This window comes from Eulemur rufifrons, chromosome 10, assembly GCF_041146395.1.
Source record: "Eulemur rufifrons isolate Redbay chromosome 10, OSU_ERuf_1, whole genome shotgun sequence".
Lineage (NCBI taxonomy): Eukaryota > Metazoa > Chordata > Mammalia > Primates > Lemuridae > Eulemur > Eulemur rufifrons.
In genome coordinates, this window is record NC_090992.1 from 13,759,916 (window position 1) to 13,787,217 (window position 27,302).

Here is a 27,302-nt window from a genome sequence, read left to right on the forward strand (position 1 = left end):
CCTCGGCCAGCGCCTCGTCACTTCCCCTGCCCGGCGGCAGTCCCGTGGGCGGTGTCCTGGACTTGGGGGCTCAGGCTGAGACCTGGGGGCCGGAGCGGGGGGGCGGGACTCACCTTTGATGACCAAGTGCCTAGTGCGGCCACGTGAGGTAGGTGGGAGCACCCATTCTGCAGATGTGGATGCCGTGGATGCCGGGCCGAGGGAAGCCCGCTGTCCGGGTCCCCGGAGCGTCAGTCCGACTCCAGCCCACTGCCCCACACAGCATCTCTGCCTGTGCTCAGCACCCACCCCACTAACCAGGGGTAAGGTGGCAAGTGGAATATTTTGAGAAACCTTATCACGTTCAAGAGGGCCGCCGTTGGCAGTGCCAGCCGACAGTTTCCTACCCGGGGCAGCCGCACCAGCGGACTCTGTGCTTTGAACTTGCAGCGAAGGCCCGCACGCTCCCCACCTGCTCTCCGCCAGCCGCAGGTGGGGGCTCCGCTGCGCGCTCTGCTCCACTCCCACAGCGGTCCTGAAGGTAAATTCTGTCACACCCCACTGGACAAACGGGGATCTAGGCTCAGAAGGGGAACGTCATTGCTCCAGGCCCTGTTGCTGGGATTGGAACCCCTGGGTCCTGCGCCACGCCTTGCTCGGTGAGATTCCGGATTTCCTGGTTGAGGCTGCGGAGTGGGTACCTCCTGGCATAATGACGTGCACACAGGCCTGCACGTGCCCGTCCGCATAGCACTGCAACACGTGTGTGCACGTGTCTGCTCAGACTCTCACACGCTCGTCAGAGGCACATTCAGAGCTGTGCCCGGACATACACGTGCTTGTGTGGACCCCGGGACTCTTCCCTGAACACACACCAACCAGAGACACGCACGGACTCACCCGGGCTGGGGCCTCTCAAATACAGGCTCTCTCTTTCTCTCTCTCTCTCTCTCTCTCTCTCACACACACACACACACACACACACGCCACCACCCACACGTATGTGCCATTGGAAACAAGAGTTCCCGATCCTGGCTGAATGCTCTCTGTGTCAAGCGCCATGCTTTATAAGCACAGTCTTCCTTTAGTCTCTTAGCAGCCCAAGAGGCAAGTGTTGTTATTGTCCGATTTTACAGAGGGGGAAACTGAGGAAACCACAGAGAGGCTGCGGTCTGTGCAGAGCCTGGGTTCGAATGCAGACAGCCCAGCTTCAGGACCCACTGCAGGCACTGCCTCCCTGGCCCGCGCGCCTGAGTACACACCCCCGGCCATTCGCACTCCCACGGGTCCTGTGTCCACTCGTCACACTTGTCTGTGTTTTCTCCTCCCTGGGTGCCTGTGCCAGCCTGAGGCGCCCAGTCAGCACCTTCCTATTGCTTTGCTGGCCTTGGGGGTTTTCCTCTCGGACGCAGGGCTCAGGAGCAGGGGAGACCTGGCCTCCCTGCGTGCCATGGGCCAGACTCCCTGTCCACATTCTCTGTGAAGCAGAGCCTGCCCTGGGACTGTGGACTCACCCCTGCAGGCAGATTCACATGGGATCTGCCCCCTACACCCTACCCGCTCTCTATCCAAGGGACTGTCATGGAGAGGCTGGGAGCCTGGGTTCCTGGGCCTGCCTTTCTGGGTTCAAATATTGACTCTCCCACTTAGGCAAATTATTTATTCTTGGAAAATTTGCTTTTTGTTTCTAGGCCTCAGTTATCTCATCTGTAAAATGGGGACAGTAGTAGTGCCTGCTTCATAGGATTGTTGTGAAAATAGAATGAGTGAATAAAGCTCTTGGAACAACGTTTAAGTGGTCAGTGTAATCAGCTGGTACCATTGTTGTTATCTGTGCTCTTGCTCGGTGCCAGGCCCGTAGGAGAAAGCATGCTGCTGGCCGGCAAAGGGCTCACGTCTGTGGAACAGACAGACACGGGGTGGTTACCACCCCATGGGACAGGAGCCCTCCATGTTGGGCAACGTCCTAGCTGCCTTGGCACCCAGCAACTCGCCATATCCTCACAGAAGCCCTGGAAGGTAGGCACCGTGAACCCGGGTGCACATGGGTAAACTGAGGTACAGAGTCACATGCCCAACGTCATGCAGCTCATTCGTGGCACAGCCAGAATTTGATCCCAGTCTGCACCATAGCACGCGCCTTGCGCATGGGGGACTTTTGACGTCTTCAGCCTACAGGGCACTTTCCCACCTAGAGAGCAGCATTGCAGATGATGCCTTTTTTAATCTTCACAAAAACTCCCGCAAGTTTGCCGGACAGGATTTATTGGCCCTGATGAGGGAACTGGATCAGAGAGGTTTCATAAATTGTCCAGGGTCACACAGCTTGTAAGAAACCAGGTGTATCTGGGCCTGGGTCTTCCTTTACTGTGCCTCATATATTCATGTATTCATCAGGCCCCGTGGGAATTCTCTGCTCTGTGCCAGGCTCTGGGGTTACAGTGATGAATAAACAATGTAGGGTTCTTATCCCTAGTGAAGAAGAGATTAAATATAGATAAACATGATAATATAGAGCAAGGATTGCTAAACACAAGAGAGACTCTGGATTCTGGACAATGATGTTAGGAAGGGAAGGTACTCCCCAACCTGGGCTTCCCAGAGGAGGTGACCCTTAAAGTGACACCTAAGCCAAGCCCTAAAGGGTAAGAAGGATTTGGCCAGGCCTAACAGGGAAAGGGGTCTAGGCAGGGGGTATATCAAACTTCACCCCTCTCCTAGAGCGCCCAACTGGTCATTTTCATATGCAGTCCCCTTGAGGTTACTTTCAGAAAAATAGATCAAAAAGTGTCTGTGATTCCAGCATGATGTTCTATGTGTGAGATGCCAGAGGCCCAGGGGACGAAGAGTCCTCATGTCCTCAAAGTTGGCTGAAAGTGCTCAGAAGTGTCCACCTGAAGCAGGGAGGTGGGGACCGACAGGGTCAGGTTCATGACTTAGAGCACCCATCTGCCAAGGGGAGGATGGGCCCATGAGGCAAGACTGGAGGCAGGGAGGTGAGGGAAGGGCCCAGATGGAGGCAGCTTAGAGGGGAGAGGAGAAGAGGACAGGCTGAAGAGAAAGGGGGAGTGGTCTGTCATTGCTGTGTTCGGTGGCAAAAACAGCCAGCCAGCCATAGACCTGAGCTTAGTCATTAGTGCGTGGAAACCTGATCTTGTAAAGATGTACAAAACTTAACTGAGGGCCCATCCATCCATCCACGCATGGATGTCCCTGCATCCATTCCTCAAATATTTATCAAATACCTACTGTGTGCCAGGCCTTGCACATGTTGGTGAGGACAAGCGTGGCCCCTGCCCATGTGGAGCTTCCTGTCTAGAGAGGCAGACACGTTAACCAAATAATCATGCGAATTATATTTGAGATAAAACCGTGACACACTACAATGGAAAGGAACATTCTCCCACTCTGGTCCCTGTAACCACTGTCCTCATGGGTTAGAGCCGAAGTGTGCGGATGGTCATGCCCAAGACAGCAAACACACACTTTCCTTTCCATTTGGCTTGTTGAGAGTTAAGTGCTCAATAAACATCAGCCACCTGAGACCAGGATCAGGGTTCAAGTCACCCACCTGCTGCCGGCTGCTCCCAGGGCCCTCTCTGGAGCCTGTGCACACCTACATCTAATGTTTCCTCCTTCCCACACCTCACTCCCCTTCCTCCCTGGGGCCGCGTGGGCCTGTCTGCTCCTCAGTCTCCAGACTGAGGCCTTTGCACATGCTGTTGCCTGATTAACTTCTGGCTTTTCTCTAGATCTTGGTGTCAATGTCACTTCCTCCAAGAAGCCCTCCAGGGTGTCTAGCTCAGTAGCCCTATTAACTATGTCCATGGTGGCATGTTCCACATACTGGGCATGGCTTGTCCTGCTTTAGATGCTTGCCTCATTGAGCCTGACCTGGTATCCCACCATCCTCCAAGACGCGGTGGGATGTGGTTTCCAACCCCACTTTACAGCAGCCCCTGGCAGGGGGACATAGCCCGGCCAGCTGCTGTGGGGAGGGGTCTCTTCACAACTGTATTTTCCCCACAGCAGGCAGGCCTCGTGGGAGGCCAGCAGTTCTGGGCACGCCCCTGCCCTGGGTTCCTCTAGGGGCCTTTTGGGGGGCTCTGGGGGTCTCAGGCGGAGGGTGCTGGGACCCAGACTTCACCTTTACTTGAGTTTTCTGCGTGGTTTAGTGGGAAGCGCACAGGCTTGGAGTCACATAGACCTGAATTCAGAGTTTGGCTTAGCCCCTTACAGGCGGGGCAAGTTGTGGTGTCTTTCCAAGGCGTGGTTTACTCTTCTGTGAAATGGGCCCAATGGTACATCATTAGGGGAATTAAATGAGATAACACGAAGTAACCAGGACACAGTAGCACATAGTAGGTGCTCCAGGTGGGAACCAAGCTAATGTCTACTGTGTGCCAGGCCCATGCTGTCTCTTGCTCCCCACAAGTTCTCTACAAGACAAACCCTGCTGGATTCTCCTTTTGCACAGGTGTAAGGTCCCTAGACCAGGGGGTGCCTGGCGGGTCCCCCCAGCCAGGTCCAGGCCTGGAGGTGGTGGCGTCCTGAGGACCCTCCTCTCACTGTGTTTCTCCGCAGGTGCAGAACGTCCACGGAGCTTTCAACGCGCTCGGGGGAGCAGACAGACTCACCTCCAACCGTACGTATCCTGCGTCCCGGCTAGGAACAGCCTCGCTCCGAGGTCCCGGGAACAGCAGGCGGGAAGCAGGAGGGCGGAGGGCCCGCCAGGGAAACTGCTCACTCTCCATGCCCGTAGCTAGCCGGTGGGAAGGTGGAGTTATCTCCGTCTCATGGAGAAGGGAAGAAAAGCAGCTTGTCCCCGGGAGGGCATGTGCCAGCCCTTGGCACATCCTGCGCACTCAGTGAGTACCAGCTGTTATCGTTATTGTTGTCACTACTGCCACGTCATTGCTCTGAGTTGGTCCCACAGGGAGCAACGGCAGGACCAGAATCCACGCTGGCTCCGAGTGGCACCGTGAGAACAGGTCTGTAGGTGGCCCAGACCACCCGGCCGCCTCCCCAGCACCCTCTCCTGCTGGAGCCCCTTCTGCGGACAGTGGCTCCTCCCTGAGTCCTCCCTCCCCTGCTCCCGGCCACCTGGGCCCAGATTAAAGAGAACGCCACGTCCCCACACGTGTACATGAGTACACACACCCCTACACGCCTGCACACACAGGGGGCCTTGAACGCGTGCACAGCACAGGCGTGTGCGTCCTGTGTGCCCCGCATGCCACTGCTAGACCCTGCTGCACAGGTTGCCTGGACTTTTCTTATTTCCTCACCTGTATGGCTTTTCCTGTTATTTCCTAAAACACATTTGCTCTCCTACCATCAGGGATCCAAGCAAAAGAAATATCCCTCCATGACCTGTTCCCCACTAAATCAAATTTTTCATTTTTCTGTGTCCCTGTGAAATCCCCTGTCCATGAGCAGAAGTCATTTTATTTTTCCAAGTCATGGATAGCAGTTTACCTTCAGATTTTTGCACTTGGAATTATCATATAGCCATGTTTCTTACTTGTGAATCTTTCCTACGTGGGATTGTGCCCTGTATTGTGGAACTCAAGGCATAATTGGTCCTGAAGGTATAATTGGGATCGAAACCAGCTTGTCCTACGTATGATGAGCTACCGGTTTAAAACTGCAGATTCCGGGCCCCACCCCCGTGGTGTTGCAGAGATGAAACAAGGTTGGCTGTGTGCTAGTGATTACTGAGCCTGGGGAAGGGAACATGGGAGTTCATTATAGGATTCCCTGTTTTTTATGTTCGAATGTTTCCATAATTAGATGTTGAGAGGGAGCACGAAGGGAACGTGGGCCTGCTTGGACCAGCCTGGAGCCAGCGGTCTCTAGGAACGGTCAGCTGGCAAGGAATCCGTCCAGGTGGAACTAAGCCAGTGTCTCCAGTGGGCATTTGGCAAGTTGTATCAAAGGCCTTAAAAATGGCCATTGCCTTTGAGTCAGCCATTCTACTCATGGAAGAATAAGCTAAGGAAATAATTAAGAGAGTGAACAAAGATCTAGGAAAATAATGTTCATTGTGTCATTGTTTATGAGAGTGAAAATGAGGAGCCACGTCAGTGTCCAGCCACGGGGGGCTGGTGGGGTGCGTGGTAACTGCCCACACCATGGGACGCATGCAGCTGCTGAGCGAGGTGTGTCAGGACCTCGCTGGCAGGCAGGAAGCAAACATTTACTGAGCACCTACTATATGCCAGGCCTTGGGCTGGGTTCTGGGGATGTGGAGGTGAGTGAAACAAACCAAACTATAGAATTTACATTCTGTATCTTGGATCTGAAAACATGTTTATGCTGTTCTTAGAAAAAGATACAGTGTGATCCTATTTTAGGAAAACATGAAAACATGTATAAACACAAGTCTGGCAGTTTATACTGAGAGTGTGAACCCGTTTTCTGAGGATGTTGGATTTATGGGTGATTTTTGTTTTGTGTGATCACCTGTGTTTTATATAAAATTCAACAGAAAGTATTACAGCTGCGATTTTGGCAAGGCATTCACTCTTTCACGCCTTCAGGCTTTTAACCCAGGGGGACAGGCCTTTGGGACACCATATGTCAGTGTGGTCTCTGCTTTAAATGCAGATTCCAAGCCCACCCTGGACCCACCTGAGGTTCAGGTGTCTGCCTCTTAACCCCAGGAGATTCTGGTGCTCCTGACCCCCGAGAACCATCGAACGAGCGGGCTGCTGGGTTCTCCGTGGACTTGGCTCCGAGGCTGCAGGGCTCTTCCCGGGTTTTCAGAGGAGCCGACTCAGAAGAACTCAGGAAGGACTTCCTTTCCACACTGGGACGCAGCCCCGGCAGGAAGAGGCAGGGAGGGAGTGTCAGGGCCGTGAATGCTGCCTGCATCCCAGCCCTCTTTCAGAAGAGGACTGACTCAACTCTGAGACCAGTGTTAGAACCCACAGGTCTGAATTTCTGTGTCGTTTTAGCTCTGTGGTCCCTGACCGGAGATTCTAGAAGGTCCACAAGCTTCCTACCCAGGAAAATGTCCGCCGTTCCTGGGTGATGCTCGGCGGCGTTGGGCCAGCATTCTGTCAGCCCAGCATTTGATTCCGGTTACCTCATGCTTATCAGCAGCTGATTCATCTGTTCTCCCATTCATACCTCTGTCCAGTCATCCTGCCATCCGTTCGTTCATTCAGCAAGCATTTGCGCGGTCCGCTCCGTGCCAGGCCCCGCACAGGGCTCTGGGGACACGGAGATGAGCAAGGCTCCACCCTGCTGCCTCCCGATCCGGGAAGAGCTGATCTGCCACTAATTGCAAACAGGGAAGGAGACGAATCAGCTCTGTAGATGCGGTGTTCTGGTTGGTGGGCTCTTTCTTTTTAAAAGAGAAACATAATTTGTTTTAATGTAAACATATTCAGACAATGCCAGAGGGTGCACAATGAAATGGGATCTTTCTCAAATCCTCCCTTCCTCCCTGGAGACTAAAGCTGCTTGTGGTTTCTTGGGTATCTTTCCAGATGATTCTGTATATTCACATACCTAGAGAGTGTTCACATACCTGCCTCCAGTTCATGGAAGCAAGTTGTGCGCCTGTTCTTTCTGCTTAACCACACTCTTGGAGGATAGCCTCTCCTTGCGCCCACTCTTTAATGGTGGCCCTATTGGTAGACATTTGGGTTAGTTCCAGAATTGTGATATTATATACAGTGCAGGGGGAAAGATCCTGATGGGCAGAATCTCTGGGTCCCTGGAATCTAAGGGGAGAAGACGAGGAGGGGTCGTTTGGTGGTGACAATGCAGGGCATGAGCTTTTTGCAGTGCCAAGAGGGGTTAGAACTGAAACCACACAGAGCTGTCAGCAGGCAGTGCCGCCCCCCGCTTCATCTTGCTGTGTGTCCTTCCCGCAGCCCTGGCCTCCCACGACTACATCCTGAAGATCGTGCCCACGGTTTACGAGGACAAGAGCGGCAAGCAGCGGTACTCCTACCAGTACACGGTGGCCAACAAGGTGCGTGGGCGAGGCCGGCAGCTGTGTGCAGCCGCGCCCTCTGCTGGCGGAGAGCAGAGGTGACGGGGGCTGCGTCCATGCGAGGATTTCTGATGGTTCCTTTTTGGAGGCCTTTCTTGGGGGTCTGCCGGGGCCACGCTCTGTCTCTGGGTAAAGATGAAAGGCCTAGTCCCTGCCATTGTGACGGTCTCGGTGTCAAGCACAGAAGATCTAACCAGAGATAGGGTGTGATCTGTTTGAGAAGGAGCAGGCAGGCAGCCTCCCCCAAAAGTTCGGGGTTGCAAATGTCTCAATAGCCCGGCTGGGTCCCCGCCCTTCAGGCTCCGTGATTGGTCAGCACACAACAGACGCTCCGGCTCTCTGGGCACAAGCACTTTATCCAAAATCTTGAGGCTGGTGAGTCACACCACGTGACTGTTGATTAACAGAGGTGTCCCAGGACCCCAACACTCAAGTCACGGAGAGGGAGGCAGGCCTCGGTGGGAGGCAGAGCGTGGCCAGAGTCCGCGGAGTGGGATGACCCAACAGTTAGTGGTTTCAAGCCAAGATAGCCAGCGGCTTCTTCAGGGATGGCCCTGCCGTGCGCCTGAATGCTCGAGGCCTGCTGGCTGCGATGCCTCCACGAGACCCTTCTGGAGGGGTTTTTCCATTTGCCACCGGGACTCTCCTTTCTCTTCTTTTCCAGGGCTGCCCAGAGACCTTATAACTAATACATTGTTTAGCTCAATTATGTAAATGTTATAGTAGGAGTAGTAGCTGTTATTTATTGAGTACTTACAGTGGGCTAGACATGCCAAGCTCTCTGCCTTCATCATCCTTTGTAACCGTCATGACAGCTCTGACACTGGGACTATTACTGTCCCCATTTTACAGATTTGGCCCTTGAGGCACTGAGAGGTGGTTGGGGAGCTATAAAGAGGCCGAGTGGGGATTAGAACCAGGTTCTCCATGGGCTCCTGGGCCTGGCCTCTTGATGGCCTCACCCACTCAGTCTGAGCAAGGTGCTGCATCCGCCCACCTGGGAGCTGCTCTGTCGGGTGACTTGGTCCCTCTGCTCCAGTCCGCGCTGGATGGGTGTTCTGCCGTAGCTCTCCAAGGAGAGTCCGTTTCTTTTACTCACTGTTTCATGGTGGGCATCTCATTGTAACCCTCAATTGCTGACAGCAGCTAACAGATGGGAAACACAGACGCAGTCTGGGCAGAGAGAGTGACGGCTTGGGACCACACTGCCAGTTCAAATTCCAGCTCCGTCCCTCACTAGCTATGTGACCCGGGACACATCACATGACCACTCTCTGCCTTGGTTTACTCATTTGTAAAATGAGGGTGGTACTCACTTTCTAAGAGTGCTGTCAAATGAGGCAATGTTTTCAAAAATGCTTAGCCCACAAAGAAGGCTTTGGGTAAATGATACTGACTGCTGCTGTTTTTCACTGTTTTTCTCTGACCCTCAGTCCTGGGCTTTTGACCCAGACAGTCACCCTGCCCCATCATCCCTCCCTAAAGAAAGCTAATCTTTCTTTGCTCAATGCTCCTGCCCCCAAGGCTGTGGCAAGGACCCAGCAGCCAGAACCGCGTGCTCAGCATTCTCTGTGGCCCTGGCCCCGCTCGCCCTGTGAGCGAGTGGTGCTCCTGCAGCGAGGGCGGGTCTCAGAGCCGACTGGGCCCAGCATTTGGGGCTGGGGCTGGGTGCCCCAGTGGTTGGTTTCATCTCCAGTTGTTGCAGACACGTAAGAATAGCCCAGAGACTTTCAGCACCCTGGCGTGGCCAACCTGAAAGATCCCACGGGTCATCATCCCAGACCCCTCAGTGTTTAGATGGGGAAAGCAAGGCCGCAGGGGAGGCAGGGACTAGCCCAGGGATGCACTGGTAGCCCAGCCCCTTAGCGTCCTGTAGGTCCCTGCTGTGTGCAGTCTCAGGGAGGTTTGTGGTGGGGCTGGGCCCGCCTGCTTTCCAGTTGTGTGATGTTCCTCGCTCCCCACATGGCCTTGATACTCATCTCTTTCTCTCTCTCTCTCTCTCACACGCACATACATACACACGTGCATACACGCATATACACACACACACACAGCTGTCGGGATGCCTCCTTGTCTGGCATGCATGGCTCAGAATGTCCCCTCCTCAGTAAGTCTTCCAGATGCCCCTGGGGAGGATTGGTCACTCGTTCGTGGCCCCCTCAACGCTCCATGTCCCTCCATCCCACGTACATAATGTTGCACTGTTGGCGGTATTTTTATGTCGAGCCTCCTTCTCCAGACTGTGGCCCCCTCAGGGGAGGGGCAGGGCTTGCTCACCTCAGGGTCCCCAGCAGCCAGCAAGGCCAGCCGGGCGCCAGCACAGCGGATGGTCGTCGAATAGATGGATGGCTTCGGCGCAGCCTATGAGTTGAGGGGGGAAATAGGCCTTTACCCAGACTGAGCCCCAAATCACACTTTGCCTTTTACATCTCTGCTTTCACATTCATATTTTGATTCTGGTGCTGCTTCCAGCTTGCATGGTCGATTTCTAACAGCCAAAGGGGCAAAAACGCCCAGATGCTGATGGCGGAAGCTGGGGCCTGCAGGGGAAGGGACGTGGGGGTGGGGAAGGGGCTGGGGGAGTCTGGCTCCTTGGGGGAGACAGGGAGGCCAGGCGCCCTCTGCAGTTCAACCCCCACCCACCGTGAGACAGTTTGTGCCTCTGATTCTCTCATCCTCCCCACTTCTGTACCCCAGGAGTATGTTGCCTACAGCCACACGGGCCGCATCATCCCTGCCATCTGGTTCCGCTACGACCTCAGCCCCATCACGGTCAAGTACACAGAGAGACGGCAGCCACTGTACAGGTTCATCACCACGGTGAGTGCCTGCTGTGGGCTCCCTTCCCTTGGGGTGCCCCTGTTCTTGCTGAAACAGGCCGGAGCCTGCAGGGCTGGGGACTCTGGCTGAATGCAGGAGGCTTGGTCCCCACAGATGGAAACACATCAGTACCAATGATGTTTCATTTAGAAAATATTATCCAGGCGGGAATGCCACTAAATCCATTTAATTCCTGCAGCAAATCTACTTATGACTCCACTAGATGTTTATGATTTTCTCCAGTTTTGTTTTTACAGAAATTATTCTTAGCAGGGTTTATCCTTTTATGTCTAAATTTTACAGTGAAGATTTCACTCATTTTCTTTCCATGCCTAATTTCCAGTTCCAGCTGCTGATGTGATCGGGCCTTTGCCTCCCTCCCTCCCTCGCTGTCCTCTTTCTTTTTTGCCTTGTCTCTACCATGCCCAGTTTTCTCTGGGTGGCTTCAAGCTGATGTCAGTTTTCTGCTATGCTGATGATTTCTCTCCAGTATACTGTTTCCTGGCCTCCCGTTCACGTGTCCTTGGGGTCGGAAAGAAGCAGAGTGCCCTGCTTCAGCCAGGAGGCCCAAGAGATGCTGGCTAAGCCAGAGTCCACTGAGGTGATAGAGACAGGTGATCATCCCTACCTCACAGATTTGGAAACTGAGGCCTAAAGATAGACATAGTACTGAAAGGCCCTTATGCTTCTATACCTATTCACACTTTCAATAGTGGTTCTAGATCAGTGGTCTAGTCTCGGCTCTTTCATTTCCTGCAGTACCTAGGTCAGTATTTGTCAGGACTCTGTTATGGAAGATCCAGACCCACGCCTGGAGCTGGCCTGGGGGGTCAGTGGGCCTCAGGCACGGTGGGATCCAGCTGCGAACATTGTCAGGACTAGATCTGTGTCCGTCTTTTGTTCTGCGTCCCTCTGTACTGGCCTCATTCTCAAATGGAACTTCCCAGTAGAAATGTCCTCTTTCTCGGTAATTCCACCCCAGGGCCTAGAGAAGCCAGGGCTCTCATCGGCCCGGCTCAGGCCCCATGCCATCCTTGTGGCCTGGGGAGCGGAGGGCTCTGGTTGGCCAGGCTTAGGTCTCGTGCCCCCTCAGGAGCCAACCCCATCCAGATCATAGGAACAAAGATTGTGAGCCGTGGGGGTTCTCAGGAGAAAAATCAGGGGCCGGCGTCTGGAAGGGGAAAGAGTGGTGCTGGGAGGCAGAGGGTGGGATGTCCCTGACGAGGCCTCCCTCTTCTAGTCTACGACATAGGAGTGGTCGTCCCTGCTCTTGCCACCTCCTAGGGCCTTGTGGGATTCAAGGGGGATCACGAAAGGGGAAGCTCTGTGCAGATATAAAAAGGGTGTCATACGTCTGGGGCCTGTATACGAGCCTCACAGCAGCTCTTTGCTGTGCTTTTTGACCACATAAACAATGAGACCTCCTGTGAGCGGGAGGTTCTGAGAAGCCAAGTTGCTGAACTTCTGTTCAACACACGGCACATAACATAAAGCCGAGACACCACACAGATTGGGGAAAAGATATTTGCCATCACACAAAGAAAGGGGTAATCTTCAGAATTCATATATAAAAAACTTCTGCAGATCAGTAAGAAAAAGTTAAACAACCAAAAAGAAAAATGGGTAAGGGCTGAGGACCATCTGTTCACAGAGGAGCCCCTAGTGGCAGCAAAAAGATGCCCAAGTTCACTAGAAATTAGAGAAGTGAGATTCAAAACAACAAGACCCAATTCCATCCTATCAGACTGGCAGAAATTAACAACCTGCTACCGCAAAGACTGGAGGATGTGAAGCCACAGGGACCCACGTGTCCTCTGGGCGCATAGGGAAACTGGTGCAGCCACTCTGGAGAGAGATGCACCAACCCTGTGACCCCCAGATCTGGGGACTTGTGAGCAAATGATTTTACCCAAGTCCCACAGGGTAGCACAGCCCAAGCGGGTCCTGGTGCTGACTCAGTTCTCCTGCTGCCGACCCAGAATAAGCCAGACACCGAGTGGGTACCGCAGTGCCTCCATGCAGATGCGGTCTGCTCCTCAGAGTCCCCGGGGCCTGTGGCAGTGACGGCAGCAGGGACCCCACACACACCTCACTGCAGGGCGGAGAAGGCTCTTCCACGTCCCCCTTTCCGTTCAGTCCTGTGCAGCCGAGACTCTGGGTGTTGAAATCACTTGGCAAGTGGCTGAGAAACGAAGTGACTTCATTTATTCATTGAGCATTTGCTAGAATTTACCATGCCTACCCTCAAGGAGCTCCCAGCTGGTGGGGAAGGTGGGTGAGCACACAGAGAACGGCAGTCCCGTTCAGGAGCCTCCGGTGGAGAGGTGCACCAGGCACAGCAGGCAGAGGGAGGCACCGTCTGGAAAGCTCCAAGAAGGAAACCCTGAGGTGGGTCTTGAAGGGCGAGGAGGAAGGGTCCAAGGAAAGGGAATGTGCGTGCAGAGGTGCCCAGTGTAAGGGCCGTGCGGCTTCCTTTGACAGGTGATGGACAGGTCAGGCTGAGGTGAGCCACTGACGTTCTGAGAGCAGGAGGTTCCAAAAAGCTACAGGGAGAGACTCTTCCTCCATCCCCCAGAGACTGAACGCCTCTGTGACTCCTTTTCCTTCTTGTCTCCTGCTCGGCCACCAGCCTGTTCTCCATCTCTGCCCATCCACCTCCATGCAAGCGCGGGCCACGCTGCTGCAGGGAACCTCCTGACATCATTAGCCTGGTGGTTTCTCTGAAGGCCCCAGGCTGCCACCTTGGTTGCCATGGAAACTGTGGGGTCAGCTCCGAGTGAGCGAGCCAGCCGGCTGTCCCTAGCAGATGGCGTCATTGTGGAGCTTCAAAGGCCCTTGTCACAGGGTAGCAGATGCGGGGATGACGCTAACACTCAGACACACACATACACACAGGGCACAAAGATCCCTGGGAGCCCTCCGAGGGTGGGGTGGGGCCGGGCTGGAAGTGGAGGCACCTGCTGTGGCTTCTCTTTCTCTGCTTTTAAAATCAAACACTTGCCTGCAAAGCCCGAGCCCCAAATGGTGGCGTCTGCAAATAGCTCCTCAGACGGCTGCTGATGAGAGGGGCTTAGGCCAGGATGTCGTCATGTGGCGGCCCCAGGGCGGGGAGGCAGCTGTGGGTGGGCTGGAATGAGGGCAGGTGGGGCCACCCAGATACACCGCCAAGTACCCAGTACCTGCTTGTCCCAGGCTGCCCGCCAGGGTCTGGTCGTCTGGGCAGGACTAGTCCCCCACCAGCCTCAACAGTCGCTCCTCCTGGACGTCTTCAGCCAGGCTGTCTGGAGTTCCTCTCTCCAGGCACCCAGGGCACCTTGCTCAGACCTGTGCTGTGTGCTATACCAGAAAATTCCACCACCGAGGGAATAAACAGATCGTGTGTGACATCATGCGAGTAATCCCCTTCCAAGTGCTCTCCTCCCACACGCCCACATTTGTCCCTTGCCACTTGCCGAAGCTCCTTTTCTGAGATTGCCTTCAAGTGGGTTGTGGTGACAGATTGGATGGCTTCAGAGGTGTCGGATCTCTTTCCTTGCATGTTTTATTTCATTTTGGAGGAACAGCCAGAAGTTGCAAAGTGCCAAATTGGGCCAGTATGGCTGACAGGTTTTGCCCACCAAAAAGTGCCGGCTGGCGAGGACATCGTCCTGTCGAACGCCACTCAAAACCTGCCATTCGTGAAGAGCTGTGCAGCTCATTTAACTCAAGTGGCGCTCAGCGCCCTTGGCCAAGGCTTAACCTGGGCATGAGGGAGGGTTGCTGTAGTCGGCCCACCTGCCAGCGCTCCTCCTGCCACCTTCCCACAAACTCGCCCGCGAACTCTAGACTGCACTTCTGGTTGCCAGGTCTGCTTGTGACCTTCAGGTCTGATTTACCTCTGTCCCCAGCTTCCAGCATAGGGCCTGGACTGGACACAGGTACTCAGAAATGTGGAAGGGACAGCCGCTTAAAGATGTGATCATTAGCCAGGCATGGTGGCATGTGCCTGTGGTCCCAGCTGCTTGAGAGGCTGAGGCAGGAGGATCGCTTGAACTCAAGAGTTTGAGGTTCCTGTGAGCTATGATGAGGCCGCTGTACTCTAGCCAGTGCAACAGAGCAAGACTCCGTCTCTTAAAAAGAAGAAGTGATCATATAGCTGTTTTTATTAAGCACCTACTACCTGCCGGGTAATTGTACAATCATCTCCTTTAACCCTCCCAGCAACTTTCCAAGGTAGATGATATTATTCCTGTTTTATAGACGAATTGAACTGAGGCTCAGGGAGGTAAAGAAACTCATCCATGGTCACACAGCCAGTAAATGGCAGGGCTGGGATCTGACCCCAGCACCTGCCTCTGCGGCATCCCCTGGCCCCCGCCCCAGCTTGGGAGCTTCCATCTTCCAAAACAAGGGTCCCCAAGGGTGTTGGAGCAACAGGGCCCCCGGAAGTCATGGAGCCCTTGGTAGGACACCAGGATCATTTGGTACCGTGGCTTTCATCCTGGGAATCAGGAAACAAAGCGATGCTGTGAGTATGCATACTGAAATCACAGCCACACTCTAGGGCCTGTAAAAGCAAGCAAATGTCCATCTAAGGCTACTTGGCTGACAGTTTGCGAGTTTTCCTGTCCATATCTGATTACCTTTTGTTCATCTGTTTGAGCTTCTGCAAGCATTTGCCAGAAACAAAAGGCAGCAAGTTCTGGGCCAGGGGAGATAAGGCGATAAGGGGGTGGGGAGTTTAAGAAGAAGTGACAGGCTGAGAAGGTTTTACCTTGTGTGAGTTGGGAAAAGACCACCTTACTGCTGGAGTGGCAGGATAACCTTCAGAGCCTCCTGTGGGTAGCCCGGAGCCTCTTCTCTCTGCCCCGAGTGTCCTGCTCGGACTTCCCCAGTGCCTCTCCTCCCCAAACTGCGAGCTCCAGGAAGACTGGGTCTTGGTCATCTCTGGTCTCCAGACCTGGTACAGTGCCGGTGGGAAATAAGTAGGTGTTAAACAATGAACAGACAAATGGAGAGGTGAACCTTGGTCCACGCCACCCGAGACGATTTCTGTTATTCAAGGAACAGAACAGAACCAAATTAGCTCAATGATTCAGATTTGGAAATGTGCAAAAAACTTCAGATCCCTCAGTTCAGAGCCGAGCTAAATCTTCAGAGGACTGTGCACCAGGGACAGACAGATTGCTCCAGCTGGGTCTGAACACAGACTCAGGGCTCCTGGTGCTCTTTTATAAGGCATAAGAGGACTATAAGACAGAGGGCTTTATTTTGCAAAGTAGGCTTTGAGATGGGGCCCCCTTATTTCAGGATATTTGATATATAATCCTTAACAAAACTGAGAAAACAAACTCCACACAAAGAAGCTGTCCTGACATGGAGAGAGGGGCTGAGGGGAGTCTTCCAGTGGGATTGAGTTAAGGTGGCTGAACAGAAAAACGGGCCGTTTGCAGCCCCCCCAAACCTGGATTTTAGTGACCTTTGCTTACTTGGTAACCCGTGACCTTGGATGAGCCTTTCTCTCTCTGAGCCTCTGTGTCCTTGTCTGTGAAGTGAGGGTCCCCTAGCAGTCTCCAGGACTGCGTGAGAAACAGAAGAAGGCACCGTCTCAGGCCAGGCACACAGTAGGTGCTCATGCAGGGTGGGGTTTGTTGGGGTGGCGTGGGTGGATGTTTTGCAGCTGTACCACTGTAAAAATGGCAGGAAGAGGCCTCCACCCTCCCCAGGGCCCTAGGCTGGGGGGCGAGGGTGAGGGTCTGGAAGGCATGAGGCCACACACTTTCCTCCCCCACCCCAGCCTGTCCAGGGCCCAGTCATCCACTTCCCTCCCACGACAGCCCCCACCTCTGCCTCCACGACTTTGGTGTTCTCATCCCCGGCTCCAGTCTGTCTGCCGCCGCTGGCATCTGGTGGGACTCCGATTCATTATTTATTTCCTCATACTGTGCCTTGGCCACAGGCTTTTCAAGCAATGCTGGCTGCACGAGGAAAGCGGCTGGACGGTGCCCAGGTGCTGATGGTATGGCTGGCAGCTGGACGGTGCCATCTCCATCCTCACAGCGGGCCCCATTCTGCAGATGGGGGAAACTAAGGATCAGAAGGGTCGCCTGGCTTTCCCGGCCAGGGTCACGAAGCTAGGAGGGGACCCCAAGAATGTTTACTCCAAAGCCCAGAGTCTCCCCCCACCCCACCGTGGTGTGTGTGGCGCGGCTTCACTGCGGGCATTTAGCTCTCCTGCCAGTGTGGCTGGGACACCGTCCGTGTCATAAGGAGTTAAGAACTGTCATTAAAACATAAGGAAAACGCACACACACACCTTTTAAAGGTAGGTGAGCCCACTCCATTCTAGTCACGGTGGAAGGCCGGGAAGCTGATGGAACCTCCGAGAGGAAGTCTCTGGCTAAGAACAAAGGGGCATCATTGATGACTTCTGATGAACGCAAATTCGTGTGCTTCTCTCAGACTCACTGGGGCCTGGATATCAAATTGTCCTCGTTTTTATTTCCGGAGTTGTGGCTGCTGACCAGAGTAGGGTTGCGTGCATTGGCCGTGGTGGCCCTTCCTGGCTCAGCGGCCCTGCTCCCTCATCCCCTGCAGGGAAGAACCCCCACCCCAGGTTGCCCCCCCCCCCCCCCGCCTTGCAGCTGGGTGAGAAGATACAATAGCATGGCAGTGGCGAGGGACCAAGGGAACAGGCATCCCGATGTGTATGTGTGCCATCCTCATTCATCGCCACAACAGTCCTAAGGGGTGAGACTTAGTCTTCCCGTTTTTAAAAATAAGGAAACTGAGGCATGGGGAGCTAGGGTGGTGCAAGAACACAGTGACGGGAGGGGCCCAAGCCAAGTTCTGCCGGACTGCAAAGCCCAGGCTCTCTCTGTGGCATCATGGTGCCCCCTGGGCCCTGGGCTGCACTTCCAGGTCTAGGGGTCTTGAGGTGCAGTGATCGAGTGGGGGAGGGGTGCCTCCTGTCTGCCCCGTCCTCAGTCTCGTCCTCTAGGCCCACCTTTCCCACAGCGCTGCCTTCCCCCAGCTCCTGGCTGCACTCCTGCTGTGAGTCACCTTCGTGCCTGCCATGGGCATGGACGTGTCCGGGCCTGTCGGGAAGGAGTCATTCATTCACTCACTCGCTCTCAAACTCACTTATCCACTCCTCATTCAGTCCTTTACTTATTCAACAAACGCTGACCAGTTATCTTTGCTACCTTCTCTCCCTCAGGCATTCAGGGAAAGGAGAGCTTGGGTTGATGAGGGCAGCGGTGAGATTCAGGGAGCTCCCCGACTGGCCAAAGAATGCAAACAGCCTCTGGCCTGAGGCGCTTTGCCCAGAGAGCTCTTCTTCCTCACAGAGGCTCCTTGGCACTCGCCTGGGCAAATACCCTGTGCGGGCCTCAGCTGCCCCTTCTGTTGAATGGGTTGCTTGGAGTGTCAGTGCAAGGGCCCTGGGCGGCTGCTAGGAACCTGCCTCTGGCGCCCCGGACACTTGCTGTCCTGTCGTCTGTGACTTGACTTGCCCCTGTTTCACGTGCCAGACAGAGAATGGCAACTGAGACCTGAAGGTCTGCTCTGGGAATAAGTGGTATTTTACCCAGTTTTTTAATTAAAGTGGGTCTCCGGTTTAGAAAATCTCAGATCTTAGCAACAAGATTGGAGCCTTCTGATGAACTGAAAGATAAGATTAGGTGTTGTTTACTGAGCACCTACTAAGTGCCAGGTGCATGTTTTCTGCAGGACAACAATCAGCAAGGTAGGAGTGGCTTTCCTGTTTTCTAGACGAAGAAACTGAGGTCCAGAGAGGCTCTCCCGTGGTTAGAGTTAGTAAGTGATGCACGACTCGGTGTCCTCCTGCCAGCAGGGAAGGCCCAGTGCCTCCCCAGTCCCCACCACGACAGTGAGGACGTGACACCCTCCTGCGTCGCCCACGGCACCCCCAGAGAGGCCCGGCTCTCTCGGCTGTTCTGTGTGGGAACCAAGTGCCGCGGGTGCGATTCGCTTCATTTTTGTTTTCACTGATTCACATTCCTCTCGGGCCCCGTCCCATGGGTCAGGGAAATGCGGAGTCACCCTCTGCCCTCTTGCCAGCAGCACCCCTGCCCTCCCGCCTGTCCGCTCTTGAGATCCCTTCAGCCTCCTGTCGTCTGCTCTTGGTTCCTGTGCCCCACGTCATCCGAGGAGTCGTAAACATGGCGCGGCCTGTTGTCTCGGCCCTGCCAGCGGAGGGCCTGATCCAAAGACAGACTTCCTAGCTGGGGCAGCCTTGTGGCGCATCTCCCTGTGTTTCAGACATGGGAACGGTGACCTTCTCAGGAACGGGGCGGCCACGACTGACCGCTTCCCTGGGTGAGTCCAGGTGTGGTGACACCCTGGTGCTGGGGGTCCCTGTGTCCTCCCATAGCCAGAATCCAGGGAGCTCCACACCCTCCTCATGGCCCTACCTCACCTCAAGCCAGTCGCCACCTGGGGCTGTGAGCATGTCACGGAGCCCTGGGCCGGTTAAAGACAAAATAGCGAAAGGGGGCTGTGGCGACATGGGCTAGAATTCTCTCAGCTTTGAGGAGCCCCCCGGAACATGTCAGGATTTCCCCTCCCCACGCCGCCTCTGGTGGCCTTGCCCAGCCCTGCCGCGGATGCAGGGTGGTGGCCGCTGCTGAGTGGGTGGCAGTGGATACACATGGGAGCTCACCGCGGGTCCCCCCTTAGCCTGAAGGCTGACAGTAACTCATTCTGTGACTGCGCCAGTTGCTTAGCAACTGTCATGCTCCCAGGGCCTCAGTTTCCCCACAGGCTGTGTGTTTTCTTGTGGACCTCAGTGCATGTGTCGTCTCCCTGTTCTCTGGGCCAGCCCAGTGAAAGGCGAGTTCAGACTGGGTGCCAGTTGTGTGTGAGTCATAGGCATCAGGTTCCAAATAGTGTGTAGATGAATACAGATGTGTGTGTGTGGTTATTTTTTATTTTTTGCTTCATTGCACTTAAGTCACATTTTCCTGTCGTCTGATCCAAGCCCTAAAAGCGTTTTGTGGTATAAAATCTCCCATCATCTGATCCACTCTTCCGAAATAAACCAGCTCCCCTGCCGTCATCTTCCCTGAAAAGTACCCCTGCGTCATGCTCTGAGGCTGGCGAGGAGAGGCCCTGCCTGCTTAAAACACTTCAAAATAATCCCCCCAGCACCCCTGGTCCTCTTCACTCCCTGGGGGGCTGCTCCGGTTTCTCGGGCTGTCATTACTGGAATGGCAGCTGCTCCACTTACAGCCCATCCATACAGACCTGCTCTGTCTGTCCTGGGCCTCTGCTGAGCTCATCTCATGGAAATATCATTTAAAAAATAAACGCCAGTTCCATTTGCACTTCTCTCTTGCCTTCACTGTCTCCTGGCGTCCCACCACTTGGCCGCAGTCAATCCATTAGGGCGCTGCTGGCTCCCAGAGAGTCCTCTGGTGGTTGTGTGTCGGTGGCTGGCTGCCCACCAGCCATGGCGCCTCCGGGGCCACTAGCAGCCTTAGGGGCCCTCTGGGGCTGCCCAACTGTTGGCTTCATTTAAGTGAGTCCTGTGATCATTTAAATGTCCCTTAAATGTGGCACAGGGGAAAGAGTCAGAGCTCTGGAGGCAGACAGACTTGGCTCTGCCTCCGGCATTGTGTGACATTGGACAAGTCATTTCCCTCTCTGGGCCCCATAGGTGCGTCAGTGACAAGGCGCCTCCTGCACGGGCTGTAGTGTCCCTGCTGCTCCTAGGCATGGGGTGGGTGGTGCTGTCGGTTCGTATGAATGGCATAAAGCCGGTGCTCCAGGGGGAAGTATGTTCAGAGCTTTCTGGCAGACCTTCTATGTACTCCCTTCGTCTCCCATCATCCATGCTTTGTGGGGTGTTTTGTTTTGTTTTGGGCTGGTCAAGTGAAGCAGTGGGAGTCATATTTTGATTCTTTTAAGTCATCAGAAAGCAAGTTGTAGGCTACAAAATTTTGAGTAAAACATAATGTTAGTTTGATTAGTCCCAAATGGAGTTGTGATGAGCTAAGTCAGTAATTCAATTAGGCGGGGCCGTTCGTGCCTGAGAAGCAGCAGGGTGTCGCGTTGAGAGCACAGGCTCGGAAGTTTTGAACCGCAGTTCAGCCACCTGCTGTGGCATTGGACAAGTGCTTTGGGGTCTCTGTGCCTCAGTTTCCTTGGCTGTAAAATAGGTATAAGAATAGTATCTACCTCCTAGGGTTGAGCTGGGGATTCACTGGGGTGGGCATGAAACACTTCAAACCATGCCTGGCACAGAGAAGGTGCTGCACAGGTATTGTCTGTTTTATTGTGGTTATTAGATCATATTATTACGTGCCAGAGAGTTCTGATGTATACGCATATGAGTGACATTCATTATCATCAGCGTGATTTTGCCCGCCAGGGTACATTTGGCAATGTTTGGAGACATTCGGTTGTCACAGCATGGGGGAGAGGGCACTACTGGCATCTCATGGCTCATGGGATGCTGCTAAACATCCTTCAGTGCATAGGACAGCCCCTACAACGGAGAATTAGCTGGCCCCAGTGTCAGCAGTGCCGTTAGAAACCCTGCCTTAATGTAAGCTTTCTGGTGGCACCATAGGCCTCTCTGCCACTTGTATCACTTGCCTTAGTTGTAATTTTTCACGTACTGGTGTGATTATTTGCTTTTTACCCATCAAGTCCCAGGACTGCCACATCCTGGCTATGTGACTTTGGGCCCATGGAGCTGCCTTTCAGACCCTCCATTCCTCATCTGAAAATGGGATTATAAATAGCTGATAAATTCAGAGTAGAGGTTAAGACCACAGGCTCCAAGGTCAAGATATACCTGAGTTCAAGTTGCAGCTCTGCTACTTACTTAGTGAACTTAGGCAAGTTAACACACAAACCTCGGTTTCCTCACCTGTGAAATGGGTCTAATAATTCCCTTCCTCGTTCAGAGGGTTAATACGGGAATTAAAGGAGCTGCTGTTGGTGATACTTATTTTATTATTAAATATTATCAAATTTATCATCTAACAAGTGGTTTTCTTTGAGCTCTGAGTATGTTCCAGACCCTGTTGGTGACCATGTGGTCAGCGTAACGGGCACAGTGGGGCAGCGTGTGCACTTGCAGAGCTCATCATCGTGTGATTTGGGAGGGGTCTGGCCTGGTGCTCCCTCCAGCGCTGACCTCCAACGCCCCTCCCCACCTCTTTCAGATCTGTGCCATCATTGGCGGGACCTTCACTGTCGCCGGTATTCTGGACTCGTGCATCTTCACAGCCTCTGAGGCCTGGAAGAAGATCCAGCTGGGCAAGATGCACTGACGTTGCGCTCAGCCCGGCGGCCGAGGTCCCGAGGAGACCGCCAGCCCTGCCTCCAGCACCCCGTCTCCTTTTGCCCTCAGTCTGGCCCAGAATCTGGCTGTGTCCCAAAGAGCGTTTGGGAGGTGGGGGGAAGGTAGAGGGTGGCTCAGCTACCTCTTTTCCCCGTGTTTAATTTTAGACAAATTGTACTGCCTGAAGTTGTGGCTCCCCTCTTCCTGGGGAGCCCTAAGACTAGAGTCAGGCAAGAAGGACTCCAGGGATATTGGGGACCCCTTATGGGAAGGCTGCAGTCTCTTCCCTCGTAGTAGAACAGCCCAGAATCCACATCAACCAGCTCTCAGCCAGGCTTTGACAATCTCGCAGGCCCCACCATTTGGACACATTAATCACTTGGTTTCTTCCCTGCACAGCCTACCTGCCCCAGGGGCACCAGACCTGGGCTCTCAGCTTTGGAACCAGGCTGCCCGAAGGTACTCCCACCTGGTGCCTTCAACGAAGGAGGGTACTTCCCAGGCAGGCCCCTAAGATTTTACACTATAGAGTGGAAACCCTGCTCCTGCGCCGTCTCTGTTTGCCCAGCCTAGAGCCCAGGCCTCAAGTCCTTTGCCCCCACCCCTCCCTTGTTCTTCCAAGAAGCAGGTGCCCAGTTGTTTGGCAGCAGTGGTAGAGACGTAAACCTGCCCACCAGCCTCACAAGGCAGGTCACAGATTCTCCTCCTTCTCTTTTGTTCCTCTGAACCCCCCACCAATGTGCCTCGGCCCCAGTGCTGTGTGGCAACAGCATTTCTTGGTGGAGGGGCTGGTTCCCACTGCCAAGACCCCCCACCGCTCTGTTGGGATCTGCAGTGGCAAGGGGCGGGGGTTGTGTGACTGGAAAGTCATCCTTTGAGGACCAGATAGACGTGGCTCATGCACTTGTGTCCAGATGGAAAGCATCCTTCCTTGCAACCCTAAAATACTCGTGCAGCCTCTCCCAGACAGCTGCTGTTGGTCCCAAGGCCTTAGGTCTGGGAAGCAAAGCAGGCCAGCCCTTCTCCTGTCTTTGGACCTCCACCTTCTGGGTTCCTGAGGGGTGCAGAGCACTTGGACCTCTCTGCAGCCCGGTTATAGCCCACTTGCCACTGAGCTCTCCCATTGGCTGGCCACACACCAACACGGTCAGGCCCCTGGGGCAGCTTCAGTGTCTCCCCACCTGCCCCTGAGGGGGTCCCTATCCCGCTACCCTCCTTCATCCTTCCCCTTTTGTCCTGAAAGGGAGGGGCAACGGTCCAGGCACAAATTCCACCCAGGGAATTTTAGCTATGCCCTCTTGTCCCAGGGAGAGAGCCACCCGTCTGTTTTCCATTTATATCAAGATTGTTTGCATACTTTTGTAATGAAGGGGAGTGTCCAGTGGAAGGATTTTTTAAATTATCAATATGGATAGCTCAAGTCCTTGCCATTTGTAATTTTGGTTCTGGATTCCAATTAGAAAAGCTTCTTCTCTTGCATATGAGTTGACTGATGTTGTGAGTGTAAATGCATTTGGTTATTTCTGATATCTGTGGCCACTTGGATGAGTTTTTTTTTTTTTTTTTTTTACATTCTGTTCCCGTTATAGAGAGGAGTCCCTTTGGTGTGTGAATACGTGTGCCTGTAGCGGGTGAGGCAGGGTGGGGTGGGGGCGGGAAATGTGTGGCATGCACATGAGTTGAAATTCTACTTTTATGCATTTTTTTAAAAAAAAATCTAAGAACATAGGGGATGTCAATTTCCTATGGAAGAGACACCTCTGACCTGTTATTCTTATAAGCAAAATCTCAAGGGAAAAAAATGTTTTAGTTCTTTCCCCACTTACTAGGTTCAAATAGATTAAAAGGCTGATTTTCAGATATATTGCTGTGTGATTCTTTCTACCTTGATTTTGGCTGGAATCACAGCCAGACTGGAATTTAATTCCGGAGAAGAGAAGATGGACATGTTGGAAAGATCTGTGAGGATGATCAGAAAGTCAAGACCCCTTGGATCACGCCCTTACTTTATTGAATCCCTACAGAACATTCTTGGATCTGCCACTTCCTAGCTGTGTAGCCTCAGTCTACATCCTTAACCTCTCGGTACCTCAGTTTCCTTGGGTGAAAATGGGGATAGTAATAAAACTACCTCACAGGGCTGTTGTGGAAATAGAGTCTATAATATGTGCAAAGAAATTGTATCAGAATGAGATCATGTATGTAAGGGAAGTGTTTATTCCTGGAACATGGTCAATTTTCAAAAATGGTAATCGCTCCATATGGGTACGCCCAAATATAACCTGCTCAAGAACAGGGCTAACGTTCTCACACAGCTTTGAGCCAAGGGCTCCGTAAATGAAAGGTAATTCATAAATTCTTGATTTCAAAGGACCTGGCACTTCTTTTTCAACTTGAGCTCAATCATCAGCTTCCATGGGTCTTTCCTGTCCTGCTGTCCAGTTCTTCCAGGCCTTCATCAGAACAGCACTAACACGGGCAGGCACACCGGGACAGACGTGAGCGGCATCAGTCTGCAAGACATCCTTCATCAGTCCTGCCGTGCTCTCTCTTATATCCTGGTGCTTGAGTTAGGTGTGTTCCCAAACCTGTTCATGCCAGCTATGCTTTACACTGTAATGATGTGATTGAGTGAACTATTAGTTAAACCAATGAAATAGGATTGAAATATGAACCTAGTAAAACTAAACTGAATGCTTTGGAGAGACTTCATAAAGGTGAGTTGTCACCCCATCCTCAAAATGCCACTGAATTAGATGTGATCAAGACTACTGTAAAAGATTGGGGGGGGGGGTGTCCTTGAGGATTCTGCATTCACATTGAAAGTGTCCAGGGTCTCACTCCACGATAAAGAAACCAAAAACTGGAACTCCTCAGTTGGTTTATGTAAGGAAAATGAAGGAGAACTCTAAAAAGAGGTTTCTCGATGGAAAAGCCTTGGCTCAGGGTCAAAAGACTGGTGAATGTGGCTGGGCATGATGGCTCACGCCTGTAATCCTAGCACTTTGGGAAGCCAAGATGGGAGCATTGTGTGAAGCCAGGAGTTTGAGACCAGCCTGAGCAACACAGCAAGATCCCATCTCTACAAAAACTACAGAAGCTAGCCAGATGTGGTGCCACATGCCTGTAGTCCCAGCTACTCAGAAGGCTGAGGCAGGATAATTGCTTGAACCCAGAGGTTTGAGGTTGTAGTGAGCTATGATGATGCCATTGCATTATAGCCTGGGCAACAAAGTGAGACCCTGTGTCAAAAAAAAAAAAAAAAATGGCAAATGTGTTTTGAGTTGACATACAGCATTTAAGGGATGGATGTCATTTTTATTTCTCCTTTCAATGAAGTTTTCCAGTTATCTAACCAAATGTGGATTGCAGTGGTTTCCTATAAGAGGATTGCTAAATCAGGGTTACAGAGCAAGCCTACAGAAGGGGGGATGATTGGGAGCTGCCGTGGTCCAGGCAGAAATGGCTTCTCCTGGATAGGTGCCGCAGATGAGATGTTCTTCAAAAGGTGCATCATGAGGAGAGAAGCTCAAGTGCTGCAGCCCACACTGCCTGGGTTTAGGTGGGCATCACAGCGGGTGAAGCCTGGGAAGAAGTGGGGTACAGCAGTAGGGCTCATAAATGGTAGCTGTGGTTAGTTTTTACTACTATATGTTACAAATAATTTTTTTATTCTTGCCAGAAATAATGTGGCAGGCCACTGGAGGTCCCATTCTCTTCTTAAGAAACTGGGTCTTAATCCAGAACTGTGGTCCCCAACCTCCGGGCCATGAACCAGTACTGATTTGTGGCCTGTTAGGAACTGGGCTGCACAGCAGGAGGTGAGTGGCGAGCAAGCCAGGGAAGCTTCATCTGTATTTACAGCCGCTCCCCATTGCTCACATCACTGCCTGAGCCCCGCCTCCTGGCAGATCAGTGGTGGCATTAGAATCTCATAGGAGCACGAACCCTACTGTAACCTGCACACTCAAGGGATCTAGGTTGCGCACGCCTTGTGAGACTCTAATGCCTGATGATCTGAGGTGGAGCTGAGACGGTGATGCTAGCACTGGGGAGCAGCTGCAAATACAGATTATCATTAGCAGAGAGGTTTGACTGCACAATAAATGTAATGCGCTTGAATCATCCTGAAACCATCCCTCCCACCCTGGTCCATGGAAAAATTGTCTTCCATGAAACTGGCCCCTGGTGCCAAAATGGTTGGAGACCGCTGATCCAGAAGGTTCATTAGCTGCTGTGGCAGGTAGATCCAGGAATGTGAGAGGGGGCACGTGTGGAAGAGAACATTCACTGAAGACCCTTCTCCCTCCTCAGCAGTTGTTACCTGTTATGTAGTACTCAGGTGATGCGCTTTGTTCAGACCAGTATTGGTCACACTGCTTGCCAGGCACAGAGTGATTGCTCTTCAAGCCTTATCTTTCTTAGAGGTGGGTATACTTCCTTTTTAGTAAGGAAGAAACAGAGAGATTTAGTAACTTGTCCTGGTCACACAGCTGGTGCAGTTGGAATTCAAACCCAGGTCTGCCTGAATCCAGGGTTACGAAGAATTGCACGGTTCTGCCTCCATCCCAAGATCATCTTAGCTGTGTCAAAAGGAAAAACTAGAAATGGAAGTGGTCAGAGCAGGAAGTGCTTTGGTTTGTTTTTGTTTTCGTTTTTCCTTTAAAACAACCTCCAGACACAATCTAAATTGAACATTGTCGGGGGTGGCCTTTTTAAAAGTTTAAAAACCCTTAAAATGTCATTTTAATTACACAAATAATACATGCACGTGGGCCTACTGGAAGAAAATTATAAAAAATAAAAAGAGAATAATTAAAGTCACCCATAATCCCACTAGAGGTGATCATTTAGTGATCACATTTTAGTGATGCATTTCCATAAACAAAGTGTTGCTATTATTTTGTATTTTACTTTTTTCCTCACTTAGTAGACATCTTAGGTTAATATATATGGATCTCTTTATCATCTTTATTGGCTACAATATAAATAATAACCATATTGAGCATCTAAATCCTTTGCTCCCATCTCACTCAGAGCCTCTGTTTTGTCACCTGTGAAAGGGACAGTTCAGAGGTCAAACAGATGAAATGAGGTAAACACAATGCCTGACAGTAAATTCTCAGCCCATTAAGATTGGCCATTATTCATTTAATAAATACATTTCTACCATTCATTAAGTTCTTACTCTGTGCCAAGCAT

At 52.6% G+C, this 27,302-nt stretch overlaps 1 protein-coding gene across 1 annotated transcript in view; it reads left to right on the forward strand.

Moving 5' to 3' along the window:
* Positions 1-23,962, forward strand: part of ERGIC1 (endoplasmic reticulum-golgi intermediate compartment 1) — a 97,320-nt gene extending 73,358 nt beyond the window's left edge. Inside the window, exons 7-10 of the mRNA XM_069483855.1 lie at positions 4,564-4,624; positions 7,866-7,966; positions 10,685-10,807; positions 21,982-23,962. Of these exons, the coding sequence (XP_069339956.1) occupies positions 4,564-4,624; positions 7,866-7,966; positions 10,685-10,807; positions 21,982-22,089 (393 nt within the window). The 3' untranslated portion in view covers positions 22,090-23,962. The remainder of the gene's footprint in view (positions 1-4,563; positions 4,625-7,865; positions 7,967-10,684; positions 10,808-21,981) is intronic.
* Positions 23,963-27,302: the final 3,340 nt, after the last annotated feature.